Source organism: Nanorana parkeri, unplaced genomic scaffold, assembly GCF_000935625.1.
Source record: "Nanorana parkeri isolate BGI_ZX_2015 unplaced genomic scaffold, ASM93562v1 scaffold132, whole genome shotgun sequence".
Lineage (NCBI taxonomy): Eukaryota > Metazoa > Chordata > Amphibia > Anura > Dicroglossidae > Nanorana > Nanorana parkeri.
In genome coordinates this window covers 1,333,828-1,356,124 of record NW_017306400.1, presented here as the reverse complement: position 1 = coordinate 1,356,124, position 22,297 = coordinate 1,333,828, and the positions used below count along the sequence as shown (strand labels likewise).

The following is a 22,297-nucleotide window of genomic DNA, read 5'->3' as shown; positions in this document are numbered from 1 at the left end:
ATGCTAGTCTTTAACTCATATTTTGTATTTAGCAGACTTTGTTTGTGCCCCTGCAAAATATAGGAAACGATTAACCATAATTATCATATGACAAAGTATACAATTCATGTTTTAATTTCTCTGTAAATGTTGCCCTTCAGTACAACACACGCAGGAAGGCTAAGCTCACAACCCACCCACAATGGAAATGGCTACGTAACACAGAGCTCACATGTTCACCTTTATGCACAAAGTGCAGAACATGCATCTTTTTCCAGTAATGCACATGTTTTATTAATGTCCCACTTTTTGATCTTGCACATTATTGTTAGTCATACAGACTAAGAAAATATCTGCCAATATGGCATTTATATGGAATTATCTAGCTGGAGTATTCTAGCTGGAATTATCTAGCTGAAATATTTAGCTGGAGTATCTAGCTGGAATTATTTAGCTGAAATATTTAGCTGGATAGTGATGCTGAGACCTGTAGTGACTAAGCTTTAACATACTGTAGGTCACTCAAAACTATAACTAAAGTTATAGTTTTTTTCATAGTAACAGAAGGATGTGAGTGTAAAGTTTCTGGAAGACTAAAAGCAATAACAGCCTCAACAAAACAAAAGCTTGGGGATTATGAATGAACAGTTTACGAAGCTGCACTACAAATCCTTACAGATCCTACAGATCCTTACAAAACAGTATCTTTTTTTTCTTGCTGTTGGGAGATAAATTCAGTATATCGTTGGATAACACCTATCAGTAGTACCAGGACAGACTATCCAAATGTAATACCTGAAATGAAACTTACAACTTATACAAGGAGACAACACTAGATATTCGGGCCAGGACATATCATTATCTGTATGTAGTGCCAGATCTAGAACATGCCGTCTGCCAGTAAAGTATCAGTGTTCTGTGAATCTCACAAACAAAAACTGTCAAGCAGGAGGGTGCTGACTGGAGAGATGACACTAAAACAACCCTTCAAAAGTATGACTCTACCAGAACTGGGACAATCTGCAGACGTACAGTAGTTGAAATTAATATAGCGAAGGTTTGATTATAAGCTGTCTGTGCCAAGATCTGCTGATTGTGCTGTTGCGTGTAGCTTGCAAGTATATTTTTATTCTTTATGTAGATAATTTGTACATAGTTTGAGATTTCTCAAAATTTGTGTTTCCTTTGTAGACTTTAATGTACAAGAAAGGCTTAGCAGTATGCACACCTCCTACGGAAAAGTCGGTTTCTCCACGGGAGCATTGCAAGCTCACCAGTCTGTCCCTCCAGACCTTTCAGAAGAAGAATTTGTGTCTGTGTATTCTATTGAAAACAAGCCAATCCCTCCTTCACAACTTTCAGTTGTTATAGCTTCCTATGACAAGACTATTGGTAAGACATTTATTCTTTGACTGATAATAAGACACACTGCTAGATCAATTAATCTGTGGGTTGGGGATTAATGTCTTCCAGATCCAATAAGTAATTTAAGGATGGACAGTGACAGGAAAATAGTTCCAAATATATCAAGTTAGTTTAATCTCCTGGTTGAAGATGTCGAGGGAGGGGATGATCTGAGGGATAGATTAGTATGCATATGGGATTTTAAAGTGGCCTTTAAAATCCCTCATGCTGTCACTGTGAAACAGTATAGCTTCCCAACATGAACTGAGTATTGTAAGAGCAGACACTGCCCCCTGTCGCAGTATGCCATGAACTTGCCAGTACATCATTTATCTTTTACTGACATATCTATTTATTTGCAAATTTGTTTCCACACAAACAAATTATAGGTTAACCTAATAAGTAAAGGTCTTGTGTAAAATGCAGCCCATTCTAGACAATAGAACAAAGTTGTGCATCTTATTGTACATTGTAACCGGAGGTAGTTTACGCCTCAATGGTTTTCAAATTTTTTTATATTGTGTGCATATATTAAAATAACAAAACAAGAAACACCTCTTCACTAGCATGTATTACTTGGACATCATTTTTTTACATCTATTTATATTTGAATAAGACATTTATATGTTCTACAAAAAAGATATAACACGTTTAAAGTTTAACCCCACCTAGTATATATTTGGTTATAAATACAGGGCAAGAATCTGACGATAGAAAGTTTTTGAAAGAAGAACTGTTTGCTTTATCCAAAGCAAACATTTAAAAAAAATTATCTCACTTTGCTAAGGTACATTAGGAAATTAATTGAAAACAATCAAGCATCATTTACATTCAGCCTCTTGCATGTGCTGCTGTGGCCTTTGGCAATCCATGTAAGTCTGGTGTGCCTTATTGGTAGAATGGTTGGGGGGTGAAGGCTACAGTAGTAAGGGGTCCCTCTGAAAATACCCTAGTCAGGTGGTGGATCTTCTGTTTGGGACAGTTCACTCGGCTGCTGCAGACTTAGGCATATTAATAAAATGTCCTACAGCACTTCATTTGTACTAGAACCATTACACAGCTCCTTAATGGTTCTGGATACCACAGCACAAATTAAACATTGAATTTATGAACTGTTAGAAGCATGTCAACTGGAAAGTGAACATACTCCTATCGGTTCCAGAAGCCATATGCATACATGTAATGTGTCTATGCTACATACATACAATTAAATATGCCTATGCTACATTAAAGTGAACCTGTGCCTATGCTAGGCACACCAGAGTATTTACCTAGTATGAACAGGGAGTAAAATCTGTTTACACAAGCTAGTGTTTCCCTTTGTAGCTGTAGGCATTGTGTAGAAATTCATTGCTAAGTTCACAAATGCAATGAAGTCTCAGCTATTTTCTATGGAAAGCAGCTTGCCAGCCCTCTTATGTAAGCACACAGTAGGTGTTTCTTAGATGTTTCATAGCTGTTATAAACTGACTAAAGTACGACTTTAGTATGAATTTAGAGGTTTTTTTGTTGTGACCTTTGAGGTTTTTTTGATAATTAATTACTCCATAGTACATGCAGTTAGCCAGCTAGAGAGGTCAGGGATGGTTTTTTTGTAAAGCTTTTATACAATTTATTAGTCTGGGCACAGGTACACTTTACCCTCATGGTTTATGGTACATGTGATAGAAGACAGCAGTTTATACTTCTGTACATGAGCTTTCAGCGATCACTATGTATATATAGAAGCTTCCAAACCTAACTCGGTAAGCGTCTGTGTCTATGGGATTTTGTTTGCTTCAAATTGGTTTTGCATTCCCATTAGGGTCTTTAAGTAGGTAAAATGCAGGTAAAATGCACATGTCAGTAAATTCTGAATAATCTCAGAAGTGTCTCCAACTGATGACAAACTGATTGAAACAATTCAGTCAAAACAAGGCCGTTACTAAGTTGATAGGTAATAAAAATCACTACCTATTCTTTGGGTGCAAGAAATGTGTAATGCTTGTGTTCTACGTGGCCAAATGAAGGGTTTACAGTCATTATCATAGTTGTGTTGTGTATTTTTTTATTTACACAAAGTAATGATAAATGTAATATTTCTTGTTTTTATTCATAATTTTTCAGAAATCCTCCATTCGGGCAGACAGCAGGGCCTTAAAGCACAAGCCCTCCATGAACTTGGCAATCTATATATGTATACAGGGAATAAAAGGTAACATTTATTAAACTTATAGTTCCCAGATATAGTAACAGAGCTGTATGCTTCATAAGGTTGACTTCTTTAGAATAGGTAAAGAGAAGAGCATGCAAGTGACAATTGAGCAAGTTCGTGATTTCATTGTGGAACTTGCATCGACAGGATTACTTATACAACCTTGTTGCCATAATTCCATCATTCTTGTTGCAAAAATTACACTTTTACCTTGGTATCTTTGTGTAGTACTGCTCAGCTGATGGTTGAGTAGGACTATTTTTGTAGTATAATGCAATGCATTTGAACAGTTATTATTGATTGCTTTTGTTTTTAATCATGAACACTTTCCTGTAAAAATGGAAAAAGATGCAGTCTAGTGAGAATAAGTCCTTAGCTATTATTGCATACTGTTTTTCAAGATTTTCTTGAGCAAGATTTTATTAAGTGCATGGAAACGTGTTCTTTCAATTTGTAAACAAATACATATACAGTGTATATATGTTTGTTAGTGGGCATTTTATGTTATAATTTACTGTGCTAGTTAGTGGAACTAAATTTATATGTGGATTTATATAAATAAAGCAATGGTATTTTTTCTGAACTATTCACATTATACCCTGTTTGATAGTACTTAAATGCGTATATGCTAATAATGCTCAAATGTGTATGCAGTGTGTTTAATATTCCTTCTTTTCCTAATGTGAAAAATATATACTTCAGGGTGTTTTTTTCCACAGTAGCTGCCTAGGGAATGTGATTTTGCAAATGAGGCCTACAATACATTTTTGAAATACTGCCTATGGATTCTTTGCAATATGCCTTCATTATTAATGTTAGAACAATACACTTTATATGCTACATGAGGTATATGATAACCAATGAGGCCTAGAAGATATTCTCCAGTCTGTAAAATATTCCATCATTATTAATCTAAAAATATGCACTTAATAGGGTTTTTGTCCTCAAAAGCTGCATGAGGCATGTGATTTAGCAGATGAGACCTACTAGGGATTGTTAAAATACTGTCTATGCAGTCTGTACTACATTTATTAATTTTGAATGTGATACAGTGTATATATATATATTGTGTTGTTTTGGGTTGTGTAAATGCTGTTTATGGAGTCTGTACAATATTCCTTACTTTTTAGTGTTAAATTTACTCTTTAATGTGGCTGTGTCCTGAACAGCTGCCTGCGTCATAACAATTTGGCCTTCTCTACCTTCTGCAGTGCTGTCTAAGTAGTCTGTATAATACTTCTTTTGTGACATACAGTTTATACACTTAAATATGGATTTTCACAATGAAAAGCTGCATGCTGTGTGTCATTATCAAAATGCAACCTACCGCAACTGCTTCAGTGCTGACTATATAGTCTGTGCAATATTTCTGGCTGTTGTCTCTAATATCATATTCTCATTTTTGTTTCATGTTAGAACCTGCCTGCTATTTTCCTCTGAAATTGCACATTCACTCATCACTGATGCCTACACTTTGGTCACTCTCTTGCTGCTCTGCTTAGCACCAGGAACCAAAGTAAATTCACAGTACTCTTTGGTATGGAGGAGCATGTAATTGACTTTATGTGACTCTATGTGACAGCACTGGGCATATCAATACTGCCAAATGGGAGTCCAACAATGCGTGTAAACCACCACTCCTGTGACTTTTACCCTACACAGGACCTTTTTCAGTCCATGCAATGAATGAAGCAGGAGGGTGCAGGTGGGGTAAAGAAAGGAGACTATATGCTGCTGGGGAAGACTGCAAATTAACCTGTATTGGGACTAATTTCCACAGGTCTAGAAAAATTAGACCAGGCTGGTGTTTCTTATTTATTGATAAAGTCAGTAAGTTGTATATTTGTAGCACTGCAACAAACCCTATTCTAAAGGTGCTCCAAAGGTTTCTGCTGCTGCGGTTCAGTATTTTCTGCATGGTTTACAGTCCAGCAAAAAACACATTGAAACGAAAATCCTATAATATACAATATCAACTTGTAATGCCTCACAATGGGTTAACTTTCTTGTCAGTTTTCCCTTGGTATAGCTGTTTATCTTCTTACATTAGAGTGTGAAAAATGACATTCTTTGGAATGTACCATATTTATTATAGCAATTTAGTTATCAAGCTGACAGATAAAAGCTATAATCCATTACAGCTTTACACTGCATTGGAAATTAATTTATATAATCACACTCTGTAAATGTTTGTTAAACAAAATTGTGTTAAAAGTGTGAGGGCAGCATAAGTACATGGGAAGAAAGCTGCAGCTTCGTTTTCTCTCACTGTGAGTTTTATTGTTATTTGATAGAGTATAAATGGTATAATGGATTGTAGTCACAACCTTGCTTGCTTTGATGAAAATATTCCTACCATTATTTTAGAATCCAAAATGAGACATTATAAGATCCTCTGTTTGCCTAACACAAACCCCTTTTAAAATTGCCCATATCTAGACAAATCACTCCTATTTGTAATCCCTTTGATGTTCTCAAAGTCAGGGCTGTCTTTCCAAAATTGAGACACATAGTAATTATGTGAAAGGCCCATTTACAGCTGTGGATATGTTTTGCCTTGCTCATATATATCTAATTAACCTGGCATTTACAAATCATGTGAAACATTCTGCCAGCTGTACCACTGGCACTGTAATGTGACATGAAGGCTATGGAAATAGCAAGCATACTGCAGATTGAAAGACTTAAAGAAGAAGTCCAGGGGGAAATCTTTCTTAACCCTTGCAGTGGGGCTACCCCTGCACTGCAAGGGTTAAGTGCTCAGTTTAGTCTAGGTACAATAATAAAAAAAGTTATGCTCTCCTGAGCCTTGGAGTTAGCTGGCTCCTACAGTGCACCCTCCAGCCTCTCTCCTCCTACTCTGTCACAATTGTATGTCCCTCGGTGACCTCATATCCTATACACTGTGTATAGGATGTAATGACCCAGGAACCTTAGACGGCTGCAGTGGAGGAGGATAGAGGCTGAAAGGACTGGTCTAACAGGAAGACTGTTCTAATGATCTGGTAAGTTTAACTTTTTTATTTTTGCACCTAGACCAAAGTGAGCCCCACTGCAAGGGTTAAGAAGAAATTTTCTTGGAGCTCTTTTTTAACCTAAAGCTGATTTTAAAACAACCATATCCCATAAAGGAAATCTTTATTGAGAGGAGCTGGAGGCCTCCATTGCTGAACTTGTTATAAGAATACTAGTTGCCAGGATGTCTCTGATCTCTGTCTTCTGATCTGCATTCTGCAAGTCAGTGCCTCAGAAAATATTGAAGTCACTGGATCAGCATGATACCTAGGCAAATAGCATTTTAAGAAATATGGGTCAGAAAGTGGCAGCCTTTATATTCTTTCAGTAAGTATTTTGTCACGTACCTGGTATGGTCTGAATGATGAGGGAGGCTCCTTTCGTAACTCTCGTCAGAGCACCCCTGGAGATGGCACAGGTAGCGCACGAACAGAGAGAGATACCAGTGCCTGTGGATGCTGATCACCTGCTGGTAAGGATAGGGAAGCCGGATGCAGGAAGCTGGATGCAGGATGCCAGATGCCAGATGCAGGATGGCAGATGCAGGAAGCCAGATGCAGGATTCAGGTGGACTGGGTCAGTGGCTGGCAGGCCAAGAGAATCCGGATGGTAGACGTGGTCAGTAGAAGCCGGGCCAGAACCAAACAGACAGATCGGAGCCGAATCAGGAGGCAGGAGAATAGTCAGACAAGCCGAGGTCAGAAGGCAGGCAGCAGACAGCAGGAAACAGGAGCAAGCCGGGTCAGTCACAGTATTCAGATACAGGAACACAGGTACAGGTACAGCTGAGATCTTCCAGCAACTATCAGTTGCTGCTTGGGGTTTAAATAGGCCGATTGGCACCAATTCGTGCACTGCACATGCGCAGTTACTGCTCGTCTGTCACTATGCTCGTTTCTGCGTGCCATAGTGCGTGTAGTAACTCGAGCCCTCCTCATGCTATGGGCATTAGTTCTACGTTCCTGACAGATTTCCAATATTCTAACCCTGATACTTGAAGTGACATTAAAGGCTATTTTGTTCCCCCCACCCAATGTTAGTGTCAGGACTTACCTTAAACGATGCCTCTTTATTCGATCATCTTCTTCCTTACTGTCCTTTTTAGCTGTCCCTCCAGCGCTGGTGCAGGTCTCCGATCCAGCGCTGACTCCTCTGTCCTCCTATTCTCTCATGTGCCACTGTGTCTGTGCCAGTGCACGCTGCTCCATATACTTACCTTGTGTCTCTCCTCGTCTCCTGGCCGAACATCTGAACTGCGCATACGCCTGCCCCAAGATCCTTTGCGGCCTCCCGAGACTCGTCAGATGTTTCGACAGGAGCGCGCGGCAAAGACACAGGTAAGTTTAAACCCGTTTCAAAAGGTTTTGTTTTTTTTAAAGTTTTTGCATATATCTACTGCTTGCTAGCAGTAGATGTATGGAAAAAAAAACCGTGAGGGTTTAATAACTCTTTAACTTAGCCTTCAGTGGAACACCTAACAGTACCCCCTAACGCAGTGATGGCAAACCTTTTTGAACCTGAGTGCCCAAACTGCGACGCAAAATTAATTAATTTACCTCAAAGTGCCAGCGCTGAAAATAAGTTTAGTACTGTATTGCAGTTCGGGCGCTCGGGTTTAAGAAACGTTCAACATCAGTGCCTTAGGCCCCATTCACACCAAGCAACATACCTGACAAGCGGGGCCGGGATATCGCAACTGTTCGGAGCGACGTTCCAGCGATCTTCAACGTCGTGCTGCATTCAAAAATAGAAACATCGGGCGACATCCGCGGGAAAAAGGGTCCTGTTGAAGCGACAGCGACATGGAGCTGTACATTAGAACAGCTCCATTGAAAAAACATTGGCCGGCGACTTCTCGCAATATCAAGCGGCAAAAATGCGCAAAATATTCGCGTGCCAGCAGAGAGGGCCCCGCGTGCCCTCCCTGGCACGCGTGCCATAGGTGCGCCACCACTGCCCTAACGCCTAATACTGTCTGTACAAAAGGCCTGAAACTAGTGTCAATATTACTTTGTTGTAATGTATCTATGAAAACAATATTGCGCCCGCCAAGAAGCTGGTCCTGAAATCCATGCATTAGATACTGATTTATTCCATTAAGATGTGCACCATACTCCTTACCAGAAGTCCCATGTCCATGAATTTGTAAACTGACTAGCTATATTAGGGTCATATAGCAGTGGTTTGTTCGTCTCTACTCATTGCCTAAAAGTGGAATTAACTCCTTTATTTTTGACTTTTGGGGGGGCGGGCAGATATCTTCTATTTTTTAAACTCTGCTCTGCTTTACAGTAACTCTAGATTAAGGCTTTGTACCAATAGTGCCATATTATGAAATGCTCTTCCACATACACCTTTTAATAATTCAACTAGTTAGAATGAATCCCTATAATATTTTATCAATCAACAGAGCAATTCCAATATTATTCAAAATGAAATATAACCTCAATCACTTGCTCTTACTACCCTGCCCTATGCAGCCACATGTTTGTGTTCCATAATTCAAGCTTTACAGTGTACAAATGCTGGATTCTTTTCCTTTACTAATAACCAAAATCAAGTTGGGGCTCCAGAATAGGAACACTCTTTTGACGTGGCTCATAATCTGCTTTGCATTTGATATTCATCTACAAAGATGTTTCCATTGTGGCTGTCATATTTATCTAGTGCTTCCAGTTGTGACTGTCATTGTCATTTACTATATCCAGCAAGATAGTTTATATGATTTATTTTTTTAGTTTGTTTGCTGCTCATTGGAATGTAATGTTGTGATATTTGTTCCATAATAAGTGTGGTCATTTGTAATAGCAAGACAATTGAAACAAACTGATTTTAGTTTCATTATTAGAAGGTCAACATCAGTTTACATTTATGTATTTTGATTTTCCTTTATATGTGTTCATTCACTCAAGAAATTCTGGAGCATGTTCAAGTATTGCTGTCTTAGGGTTTATATCGATTTTGGGCTTGTGCTTTGGGCAAATGCAATTTGCTTTCAGTTGAATTCCATTTGCATCTGACAGTTTGAGGTGATTATGAGATCATTTAGAGTTCATTGAGAGGTGCATTTAACCTGCAGTTGACCTCCATCATACCTGCATTTGGCATCCTTCTAAGCTGCATCAGTCTGTTACTAGCTGCTTTTGCATTCCCATTGACATTTATGGAGAGAGAATCAGTTTAGAGTCAAACAAAAGCTCTTTGAAACGGGCCTTTACAATTATGTGCCACACTTCAACCACCCGGAAAGACAGATGTTATCAGGAGCATAACTTTAGATGACCTCGGTTTTCGCTGGCGTTTGCTGCACCCGAAGCTTAAGAGCCTATATTTAAACCACTCCAGCTATGCTTGCACTAAGATAAAATTAAAGAGGAAAGCATTGTCTCTGCTCTGCACTACTCGGCAGGAAGCACAGTGGACCTCATTTATGTCAAGCTCTATCTATTTTGCACTGTATTTGCTCAAATGTTTATCAAACCAGTATTTATAGGATAGAATACACTAAAATTAAATTTAGTGCACAGAAACAGAATATAATACACAACTTTTTAGTAAACTATAAAAGATTGGGTCACATTTGGTAAATAGATACCAAACATGTCTAGCATTAAAATTGTGTGTGTTCCTCGAAACAGCAAAAAACTACAATACCCAAAATTTCCCATAGGTGACACTTTAAAAACTTCTATTGCTAATTAGTTTAGTGTTAACAGTGATTAATGGTCTAGAATTATTGCTCTCACTCTGACGTTCGCGGCGATATGTAACGTTTTAGTTTTTGATCGTAGGCATACCCGATGCCTGTTTGCGCTTCTATGTGTGTGTACATGGGGGTGGGCGACTTAAAATTTTTTTTTTGCTTTTTAAGATTTTTTTCATATGTTACTTTAATTTTTTTATATATATATATTTTTTATTTTTTTTACACTTAACTGTATTGCTATCACATAGGGGGGTAACAAGCCCCCTATGTAATAGCAAATAGGATATGATCGGCCCCCTTTATGCGAGACATCAGGGGTCTTTCAGATCCCTAATGTCACCTAGGGACCGCAAAAAAGCTGATGAAGCAGAGATCTGCTTCATCAGCTTTTTCTTCTCCTGGCTCTAAGAGCCGGAGAATGTACACAGCGACACTGGAAGTGATTTAATACACATGACTTTTGGATCCATTGATCGGAGGTGAGATCAGCGGCTAGATGCTTGCTGAACACCCTCTGATCGATGCGGGGAGACCCACCGTTCTGGTCTCTGGCCAGCCCGGGGTAGCCGGCGGTGGAAGTGGGGGAAGGTACACTCCACCGCTAGGTACAAATGATCCAGCGGCTGTATAGACGGCAGATCATTTGTATCTGAACAGTCATCGCCAGCCGTTTACAACGTTACCGAGAACACGGCTTAAAAAAGGTCAGACTAATGACAAAGCTGCTGTGAAGCTGCCGAACAGCACTCCCCCCCCCCCCCTAACGCATATGTTTACTCTGGGGTTCTCAACATAGTGCTTTTCCCCGTAAATTTTGAGAGGTCAGTGGGTTCCTTTTCAGTGTGTATATGTAGCCACTAAGTATTTTTGAGAGGCATTTTCTGGTCATGACCCTATTTTAGGCCTCCTCATTGCCTTTGGTATTGTAGTATATCTGTACATCTCTAGCGTTTGATTTTTTTTCTCTTCTTTCTCTGGCATGCAGAACTGGGTTAACACTGCATATGCAAGTCAACCGCAGAACTTAGTTCTACTTGGCTTTTGTGAAGGGACTCCTTATGGTCTGCTTTAGCTGTCTGCTAGGTACCTCCTCTGACCCATGGGTTACTTCGGACTACAGGTTCAGCAATAAACTAGACAAATTCAAAATCTTCTAGTGGAAGCAATGGATGCTGTGGTGGCTCCATGGGATCCAATACACCTTGATCCATGCCTTTTGTCCCCTGAAACTTCTTTCTGGCCTAGGAAAATGTGGTACACCAACCTGGTAAGGCTCCTGGTGGACTCTCCATGTACTCTGCCAGATCATCTGCCTCAATGACTGATTTGCTGTTCTGCATTACGGCCACAGGCTTTATTGGCATTGCTGTTATAGTCCAGCCTTTGCAGGGGCATCTCTGAATGTGTGATTTCTATGATTATAAAAGCTAGGAAGTCTATTACTAGCAAAAACTATCATGGAAGTCTATTACCAGCAAGAACTATCATCGGACATGGCTGGCATACTTCACTTGATGCGAGTTTCTCCATAGGATGTTTTTATTCCTTCCTGCAGCAGGATCTGGACCAGCATTTGGCTCTCATTGCTTCCAAGGTCGAGGTTTCTGCCCTGTGTTTCTTGTTTCAGAGCCCATTGGCCATTTACTCCTTGATTTGGATCTTTTTACGTGGAGCCTCCCACCTATCTTCCCCTGTTTGTTTCCCTGTGACCCAGAGGGATCTGAATCAGGTTCTCTCTTTGTGATTCAGATACTGTCATTTGAACCCATTAGAGACAATCCTTTCTCTACTCTTATCCACTAGGTGGTATTCCTTGTAGCCATCACTTCTGCGAGGCAAGTGTCTAAACTGGTGGCCAAATCCTGCAGGAATTCTTTCTGGTTTTGGGTAGGGACAGTGTGGTGTTGAGACCCAGAACTTCTCTCTTGCCTAAGATAGCTTCTGCCTACCACCTCAACCAGGACATTGCTAATAGCAGTTAATCACATTTGTAGCTTCTCCAAGCCATTTGCTCAGTTCCAGTGACTTCACTATCTTCAAAATGTCCCTTTTGCTTAGAGTGTAGGAAGACTGCTGAGTTTTGACACTTAAACTTTTCCCTTCTGTGATGTGCCATTTATATGTTGAGAGCTTGTTTTGTATCTCCAATGTACAGATCTTTGCATTTCTAACTACACTGCACTGCATATACCAAGTCATTTGGTGTTAAGTCTAAAGGATGTACAATCTTCCATTTCAATATATTGCTGAGCTTGTAGGACACAGGTATGCAATATTTGTTAAAGAAGAACTCCAAGTTTTTTTCAAATAAACCCTTGCAGTGGGGTTACCCCCACGCTGCATGGGTTAAGTGCTCGTTTTAATCTAGGAGCAAAAGTAAAGAAGATATACTTACCTGGTCCTCGGTACTATGGCAATAACTGCTCACCTCTCTTCCCCCTATGTTCTGGCTGAGGTATGTCCTTCAGCGTCCTCACATCGAATGGACCTGCATTAGATGGGATGACATCACCTGTCCGTAGATTGCCAGATCCCGAGGAAGACTAGGCTGCAGGGACTGTTTCCGCAGCCAGGTGGGACCAAGGATCAGGAGAGTATATTTTCTTTATTTTCCTCCCTAGACCAAAAGCCCCACTGCAAGGATTAATTTAAGCAAACCCTCGAATTCTTCTTTAAATATACTTCTGAATAATTCTGAATATTATATACTTTGTTGCCAACTAAGGGTGACAGAATAGTAGCCAGATACGTAGCAATATTATATTTGACAGAGTTGATACTACTGACAATCAGTCTTAGAGGAGCACCTTCCTTGTGGGTCTATACATGCATGATGTAGCTTTTATCTTTTTTTGCTGTTGTAAATAACATTACACCTTTTTTGCTGTAACAGCTAGTGGGGTCCATTTTAAGTGGCTCATAAGTGTTGGCTTGACTAAGAAGAGTGGTCACCTTAGAACTGTAATCCAATGTATTCATGGCCATGGTGCATCTTCCCTTGTCTGCTGACAGGATGATTCACATCCTTACTAAGCAATGTAGGGGTCTTCCTCTCTAGTGGAGTAAAGCTGAAAGAAGGTGCCTTGGCACTGGACAGGACTATGGACACCTTCCAATGGAGTTGAATGGATGAAAGGTTTTCTAGCTATGATGATATCCACCACAAAAACATATCTAGGTGACTCAGGCACACCATTATCCAAACTTAGTTTTAGGAATTGGGTTCCACCTCTTCCTGTCCGGGCACACTCTACTAGATATATTGCGTGAGGCACTCCCCAGAATTCTGTTGTTTTGTCTTGAGTCTGTTAGCTTTGTTACTATGTTGCCCACCCCTCTGTTGGACTGCTTTTTGATGCCCCCACAGTCTAAAGAATTAGTTTATCCCTGAATGAACAAGAAAGAAAAGAGAAATGTTGTACTCATTATAAAATACATTGTGGGGCATAAGTCCCTCTTCTCTGCATTTATTTCATACTCTCAGCACTGCTGTTGTACAAACTGAGGCACATTGGTTGTGGATGGGGTTATTCCTTGGTGGCCAACCTTTTCTTTTGTTGCCAGAGTCCATTGATCCTGTAGGATCAATAGCAGTCTATAGTCTAATGAATTCCTGTGTCCCTCATTAGGTTAAAAGAAAAGGGTTGTACAGTGAGTACAAAAATACTATTTTCTTTCTTTTGGATAGAGAGGGGAAGGGGTTTGTTATGGAAATTCGCTTGGTTCAACGCACAAATCATTAAGCTGCGCCAAACACAAAGAATTTCCCCCGTTGTACTACGCTCTTTTGTGCGAGGACTGGAAGTATCCCTCCAGAGTCAATGTAGAGTTAGGACACAGGAGACAGATGCTGCTTGCTTGATAATCCCATGCTTAGAGACAGAGCACAGGTATGTTTATTGTTTTATACCTGCCCAACAGGAAGTGATGTCAGACAGGAAGGGATGTCTCAAACAGCGAGACAGGAAGTGATAGCAAACCAGCAGATGATTTCAACAACCAGCAAACCGGGAAGTGGTTAACAATCACTTCAATACATAATACAATAATCTATTACCACCGGAGTGTACTTTATCCAGCATTGCTCAATGATCCATGCCACATAACGTTACTGTGATTCTCATACGCGCTCATTCACAGGGACAACGTTATATTATCTCTAGCGGTTGATCAGACGCACCAGATAGAACAAACACACGTTCCTTTCATATATTGCGTTCCAAACAAATGTATCCACGCAAGCCAATAAATCCATGCATTGCATGGGGGGCCCCAGCCGGCGTCCATACATTCGCCAAGAAGACACTGCTCTGCCGCGCATAAGATATCTACTCCAATGGTTTAACCCCCAGTGCCTATTTAAACCGAGACACTGGGAGACTAATGACAAAATATTACAATACACTAAAACCACATCCTAATAAAATTTCCACAACAGGTTGCAGCCTTTTTTCACTGACATATGTTTCTCAAATCAGAAGATTTCCCCTCACTTTATAACAGGACAGGAAGTGGTATGAAATCTGTCTAATGTGGGTACAGAAAAAAAGTTTTTTAGTAGAAAAGTGAAGAGATAGAACTCCTGACAATGTTTCTTTGCTGTCTGTTCCTTGAGGAAGTAAGGGTAAATATTCCCAATGGGGCCACAGACATAAGTAAAAACCTGGCAGAAATGTTAACTCTTCCCTACTTTGGGAATTAAGCTGTAGGGACATGCAGTTAAAAAAATAAAGTTTTATTACATTCAAGCCAGCAAAAATTTGTAGGATAAGGAGCGGGCTTTAAACAAAAACAGCTCTTAATATGGCTTACTGAGTTCTCCATCCCTTCTGGGAACTTAAACATATGATGAGGTGAACCTTACCTAAAACAAAAAGCTGTGGTGTAGCAATACTTCTTAGTGGTTTCACCACAGCACATTTGGACATACAGCTGTGTGGTAGAAGTTCACATTCTCTTAAGCTCTTCCCAAACTTCAATGCCTGCCATCTTTATATAGAACCTCTGATGTGCAAAGTCCCCACAACTTAAATCTCCTAGCTTTAAAATCTGAAGGAAATGTATGCTACTTTTAGCATTTTACCACAGGACCAATCACAACATATAGACATTTTTCTAACATATGAACCCTTTGTTTTCAATATATGTTTTTACAAATATATTTAAGAACAGGTTTTTGCAGCAATTTTCATCCATGCAGGTAAAAACCTAAAACAATCATATTATATGAAAACCCTAAATTTGATTTTTTTTTTAACAGATGAAAATAAAATGTATTTTTAATGCAATCAATATAGGCACCTAAAACTACCTTAATATAATTTTCCTGTAATTGCCAGTAAAACAGTGTTGGCCCTTTGGGAGAAAAAGGGCCGACACCAGGAGCCAATCAGGCACTGCCGAATTTACATGTCCTGTCAGTAAATATGCTGGGTGAAGGAGAGAATAGAATGATCAAGAGGAATGGCCTTATTGGGGTGCTGCTTCTCATTTATTATCCAATCAGCAGACTGCAGGCGTTTCCCAAACTTACCGTTGTGCTGCAGCTGCAGAGTAGGCCTCAAATCTGTCTATGTTGTCTGGCAGGGAGCTGGATTTTCATATTTGCTGCAGAGAATTATAAATCTTTTGCCAGGAAAAACATTTCCCATATACAGTATGCACTTCAATGGTGTATTTAGTTGTTGGCTTGTAGTTCAGCTTTTATCTCCTGTCAATTTAGAAAATAGGAGTTTTGTCAACATTCTTTAAAATTATTTTAGTTGAAGGTAAGTGATTGTTTACAGTCTATCCATAATGTTTAAACTGTATGGGATTTGTACTAGGAATTTAATTGTGTGGGCATTTTAAATCCCATAGCAGGTAAATAGTTACATGCTAGAATTTTCTAGATTTTCTAGAAAAGCATATTCATGCATTCTCTGCTTTGATTTGCCAATTTGGGCCAAACAAACAAGTCAACAGGTTTGCTTCAATCCCTCTATTTCCAGCATCATATACTTGCTTTTCCACCCCCTACCGCTCCATTCAGCTCAGGGTACTTTCAGACATGAGGGAGTATTTGACTCACTCCATGTTGTAGCACCAGGGCAATCAGTGCCGTCACACAGGAATTCCATCACCCAGTGTAAGAAATTAATCTGATGACTTACAGATAATACAGGGCTCTCCTTTTGCTCCTGGCAGCTGAATGGAAGAGCAAGGGAGTGAAAGCAAGGTAAGTATCTGTAAGTCTAGAGATCTGTATAAAAAAAACCTTTGCTCTGCCCTTCACAGTAAAAGCCCAAATGAGCTTTTCAAAACATCTAAACCTGTTGCAGATTGTACACCTGGTTCTTTTAAAAGTCGCAGAATGCCTGAAAAATGTTATTATTGCAAAATACAGTGTGCCAATTGGTTATATAGACACTCTTAAAGAAGAAGTCTTACCTTATATTATTTTTCACAACGTAGTCATCTCAATCCCCCAGTGTATGTTGCTTGTTATCCCTTGCTTCTATGTGCTCTACACAGTGAGATACAGACTTTGACAGTTCACTCCTCTTCACTCCTGACCACTGTACCTGCACTTTCCTGACACAAGTGAGGTCACAAGAATGCAGAGGGAGGAGGGCGCTCTCACAGAAATCAGCACAGGCATTAGAACTGGAAGGGAAGCCTTGTTTTTTATTGGAAAAATACAGACTGTGAGATAAGAGCAGTCAATCAAGAGTCCGTCTCCTTTGCATAGCGTAGTCAAGAATGAAGAGGAGTGAGCTGTCAAAGCAACATAAATTTTAGGACTTAGATGACTGAGCTATAAAAAAAATAATACAAGGTGAGACTACTTCTTTAAATATCCCAGCCTATGAAATGTAGGTAGAATCCAGAAGCATTCTCTGCATTGAATACTCTTTATTGCAGCATACCAAAGAAAATTCAAAAGCTGGAGTGTTTAATTGTTTTTAGTAGGGATGCACAGAAACTTTTCGAGTACCAGTGCCGATACTTGGCATTTTCATGAGAACTACCAGGGTTGCAGCGGTTGCAGCTGGGACCTAGCTCTAGCACTCCACCACTGTCCTGAAATCATTAGTCTGTATTGCTTTAGAAAAACTGTCACATAACAATAAACAAAAATGTATCAGTACTCGTACTTGTAAGTACCCGGCAAGTACCAGTACCCGTACTCGCAAACCTGGTATCTGTGCATCCCTTTATTTATATTTATAAAAACAAAATCGTACATTAAAACAGAGATGCACAAATCCCAGGAGCTTCGTGTGCTCCTTACAAATGACAGCTGCCTCCTAATTTTTGAATGTTTCTCTAGTCTAGTCTTGGAGCTCAAAAGTATCGGTACATGTACTGGTACTTGTACCGAGTACTGTACTTGGTATCTGTGCTACCCTAGTTTTTAGCCTTTGAGTTCTTCTGGATTCTGTCTTCATTTAATAAGTTGCAATACATCTTATACCAAATGAGCACCAGCACCCAAACCAGTTAACAAGTTGCATAAGTGTAATCTCTTGTGTTGCAAAGGCAGTCAATTATATGTGCCAAATATTTATGAGCCTTATCAGTTTTACTGTCTGCAGTGTTATTGGAAAAAATTACTGATACATATATTTTGTATAATTATAAGGTGCTATATAAGAGACTTGTTTGACGTAGTTTTTCTGTGTGCTGCTTTGCTTTATTTTAATTGTATATGTGAATATTAAAAACACTTGGAGTAGGGCAAGTTTTGTTTAATGCTAGACCTATATTAAAAATGACTTTCCAAGTTAAAACATTTCAATAATAATTTAAAACCTGTACTATATTTTCTATACAGATCCTATGAAAAATATTTAGCAAGAGTCATATCTTACACATTTCAAGTACATGACTCTCCAGATAAAACTGTTAAAGCCCACATGTCTTTAAATCCATAACATACATCTGTCCATTATATATTGTGAATTGTATTGATTTAGAACTGAAAAGGTTAAACATTTAATGATGTTTTGCTGCACACACACACACTAAATTTCCCCTATAGTGTCATATTTTGATACATTTTATATGTTGCAGAGCTGCTTTCAAATGCTGGTGTCAGGCCCTTGATGAAACACTCAACATGTCTGATGCTCTTAATTCATGGCAAGAACTTGATGGTTCCCCAGACAGCCTAAGCAGCGAAAGATCTAAAGATTACAGTGAGAGATTTCTATCCCAAGCGGGAATTTGGGGTTGTTTGCTGGCTGCTGTCATTGCTTCTAAAATGTCTCGGTAAGTATTAAAGAGAAAAAAAAAATCTTGATTTATTTTTATTTATCACATAATGTTTAGTGCCCAGAGGGGAGCAATAAGCTTCTCCTGGTACATGCTGAGGAAATAAACTATTACGGTATAGGAAGTGCAAAACTTTTCTGCAGCAGCAGTTCGGTTAGCTGAAAGCTTTCTGTATTCTTGGTTTATGCATACATTCTGTCATAAAAAAGAATACGCTTTTTAACTGTAATGATTTACTCAGTAGAAGACGTATTTTTGTACAATATATTTTGCACTTGTGACTATATATTGTATACACACACGCAGAGGCTACAGTCTGTAAGGAAAGAAGTATACTTTGGGGCAGGGGGGTTGTCCCATAACCTCTCATGTCACAGACAGACAGGTTTCTTTTACCTCCCGACACACTTTTTTCTCTTTCATAAATGTTCTCGAGGCACTTCTAATAGAAAATTAGTAATATGTGCATGCTTAGGCTATACCAGTGCATTATGAGACTTGTAGTTCCACAACAGCTCAAGTGGCGGTGGTCCCTACCCCTGGTATAGGTAAAGTGTAGGCAGACAAATCGTATACATACATTAAGTGTGAGCTATCTTATCTGCCAAAAAACGTCAAATTTTGTTTAGCTAGTCTCCTGCTCTAGATACCCTGCCAGAAACTATACAACATCCTGACCATTTACTTTTCTCTGCAAAATCAGGATAATACAAATCTGACTTTAATTGTATAGTTGACCTTTTTACCCCATAGTTCTCTTAAGGGTTACGGGAGGACATATACTGACCACCTCCCGTGACCCAAAGCACACTATACAGCTCGCTATGTACTGAGAGCGCCGCAGCCGGGACGGATCCCGACAATACTGTCGAGATCCACCCAGCTGGCTGATTGACAGCGGGCTCTACCTGCCCCCTCCCCTATCCGTTCCTCCAGTCAGCCCTGGAGGATCGGAGAGGGCAGGGGGGGAATCCCAGTCAACCCTCTCTGCAGATGATCAGAAAGTGAGCGAGCGACGGTATGTGTTCACTCACTTCCCGATCAATGGAACTGACCTGTGACAGTTTCAATGTCTCCCATCGGCTCTAACTATGAGGATGAGTGGAAATCACTCACCTAATAGTTCTCCTTTCAAGAAGAACTCTGGGCAGAAATATTCTTAACCCTTGCAGTAAGCTATCCCCGCACTGCAGCGGTTAAGTGCTTGTCTTTTATTTGAGAGTCCTGGGACTTACTACTTACAGGTAGAACACTTAGAGCTTAGAGGTTTCCACCTCAGGAGTTTCTTGGTGGGAATTATGCAGATTGATCTGGATCTAGCATTTGGCTCTCAGCACTTTCAAGGGCCAGGTTGCCGCTCTGCCTATCTGGTTATCAGGTACTGATGGTGATTTAGCATTATATACAGGGAGTTTCTCATGTAGTTCTGACTCGTCATACTCCTGTGACTCCATGGGATTCTATGTCAGCCACTACTTTTTCAGGTAGACTGATATTGTTTTTTTTTTTTAATCATGGATGGACCCCATAAAAGTACACTGGTTCCTCTGTCCACCATCTCAATGTGACTCAGGCAGATCATCCACTCCAAATCCACTTCTGTGATAGACTACAATCTCAATACAAATAAACTAAATGTGAGATTCTAGTCCATCACAGATGCAAGCTTGGGCTCATGGCTACTTTACAACACACAGAGGGACTATGGTGAACAAAAGTAGGTACCCTCCAGAAAAAAGGAAAGTGTCAGCACCAATTCAGAGATGATTTGAGGATCTACAAAGAAGTGATACACCAATGATCTACATTTATGCTAATAGTTAAGGAATTAACGATTCAAATGTTTAAGATATAACTGTTTAGGATGAGTTTAATGGGACTTGAAAGTAATTTTTATTTGACTTGCATATTTTACAAGATTGTTGTTGTATTAAGCAATAAAATATGTTGATTAGCACCTAAAGGAAGTTTTCAGTGATAAAGTGCAATCTCTCTCTCTCTCTCTCTGTCTCTCTCTCTCTCTCTATCTATATCTCTATATGATGTGGTGATAAATCCTGTCTAGAGCGCAGTAAAATGATCCTTCTATTCCAGCAATAAAGTGATCAACCTTTTTACAATCAGTACTCATCCAACCTTTAAACTAGCTATAAAAACGTGTTGTACAGTGTGAAATGTAGATGTGTGAAAAGAATTAAAACTCAGTGCCTTGGTATGATATTGTCTCCATTGTGCCGACTGAAAACTAGTCAAGACTTGAAAATCCAAAAGCCACAAATGATGTTATGCTTGGCTGCTTGTTACTTTTCAATGCAAATAAGATGATGACATTTACATTTTACTTTTATCTGTTATATTTCTACTTGAAGGGTTTGTCATGAAGTACAATGTTTAGATCGAAGAATTCACTTTAGGACTCCAGGGATTCATACTAGTTCTAAAGATGTGTTTAGATGAAGCACTGAGATCTTGAGAAATGCTGAATTAAGTTTTACTTGCTTATAAAAGGACATTACATCAGAATATAGCATTATACAGCATACAGAGAGAACTTCGTGTTATATATATAAATTCATCTGTGTATACAGCGGTTTTAAATATTAGTGTGCCGATTCAATAAATGATTACATCATCCAAATGGAGTATGAGGAATATACTCCAACTCCACATTCCCAATTTATTTTTCTTATAATAAAGACCATAATTATACTATTGTCCAATATGCCATCACAGAAATATGGTATTTTTGCTCACTCCCAGATTTTCACTGCTGATGTCTAGTCATTTAAAGTCTAGGAAGAAAAATCTGATTATGAGCTGTAAAAAGAGGAATGTGGGCAGTGGTTAGCGCTATTGTTTGCAGAACTAGCGTAGTGGGTCTGTTTTACAACAAAGTCCTGTGGTTTCTTCCACAATCCAAATGCATACTGGTAGGTTTATTGGCTTCCACCTAAATTGGCCCCAGTAAGTCTGTGTATAGGGGTAGGTACAATAGATTGTAATCTCTTTAGGAGGCAGTGAGTAGATCAATGTTGTCAGTAAAATATCACAGAAAAAATGCCAGTTCTGTATAAATGAATAATAGAAAATCATTTTTTTTAAATTGACAGTATTGACAGCAATTATGTGATAGTAAATTGGCAAATTTAGTTTTTGACCAAGTCATGATTACTGGAACATAAGATGTTGTTTCTCAACTTTCTTGTTATATGCCCTTTTTGCAGTTACATCTTGACATCAAATGTCAGAAAGAGAACAGAATGCTGTCTGTTCTCAGCTTTACTTTTCAAGGTAAGACACTCATTTGTATTTCATGTGTGAAAAGTAATGTCATCTGATAAAGAATGATGTAATATGCAACGTCTGTTTTCATCTCTAGTCATTGTTTTACGTGTCCCTGCCTCATCCAGAGGAAGACCTTGATTATGCAACATATGAGATTGGGGAAGGATGTAAGATAACTGAACTTATTCCAGGGATTGACCTGTTTTCTGATCGGCACAGAGCAGATGTCAACACTGTTGTCTCCAGTCTGGGTTTTCTTATTTCAGAACTTTATTCATTTGCTCAGAATCTCATGGTTAGTACCAAGTTAAAAAAAAAATCTTTTAATAAATATGCTGATATTCTTCATCTCCAGGTTTGTTTTTCTGTATGAATTCTTGATTCAGTCCTTTGCCCCTGAAAACAATAACGTTATTGTTAATAAATAATGTTTTTTCCTTCTCCAGCTGCTGCGGTTA

The 22,297-nt window shown here is 39.2% G+C and overlaps 1 protein-coding gene across 1 annotated transcript in view; it reads left to right on the top strand.

Moving 5' to 3' along the window:
• The window catches only part of CFAP54 (cilia and flagella associated protein 54), a 250,519-nt gene that overhangs the window by 160,844 nt on the left and 67,378 nt on the right, over positions 1-22,297 (top strand). The window contains exons 43-47 of the mRNA XM_018553872.1: positions 1,171-1,371; positions 3,490-3,577; positions 18,354-18,551; positions 21,779-21,845; positions 21,934-22,134. Of these exons, the coding sequence (XP_018409374.1) occupies positions 1,171-1,371; positions 3,490-3,577; positions 18,354-18,551; positions 21,779-21,845; positions 21,934-22,134 (755 nt within the window). The remainder of the gene's footprint in view (positions 1-1,170; positions 1,372-3,489; positions 3,578-18,353; positions 18,552-21,778; positions 21,846-21,933; positions 22,135-22,297) is intronic.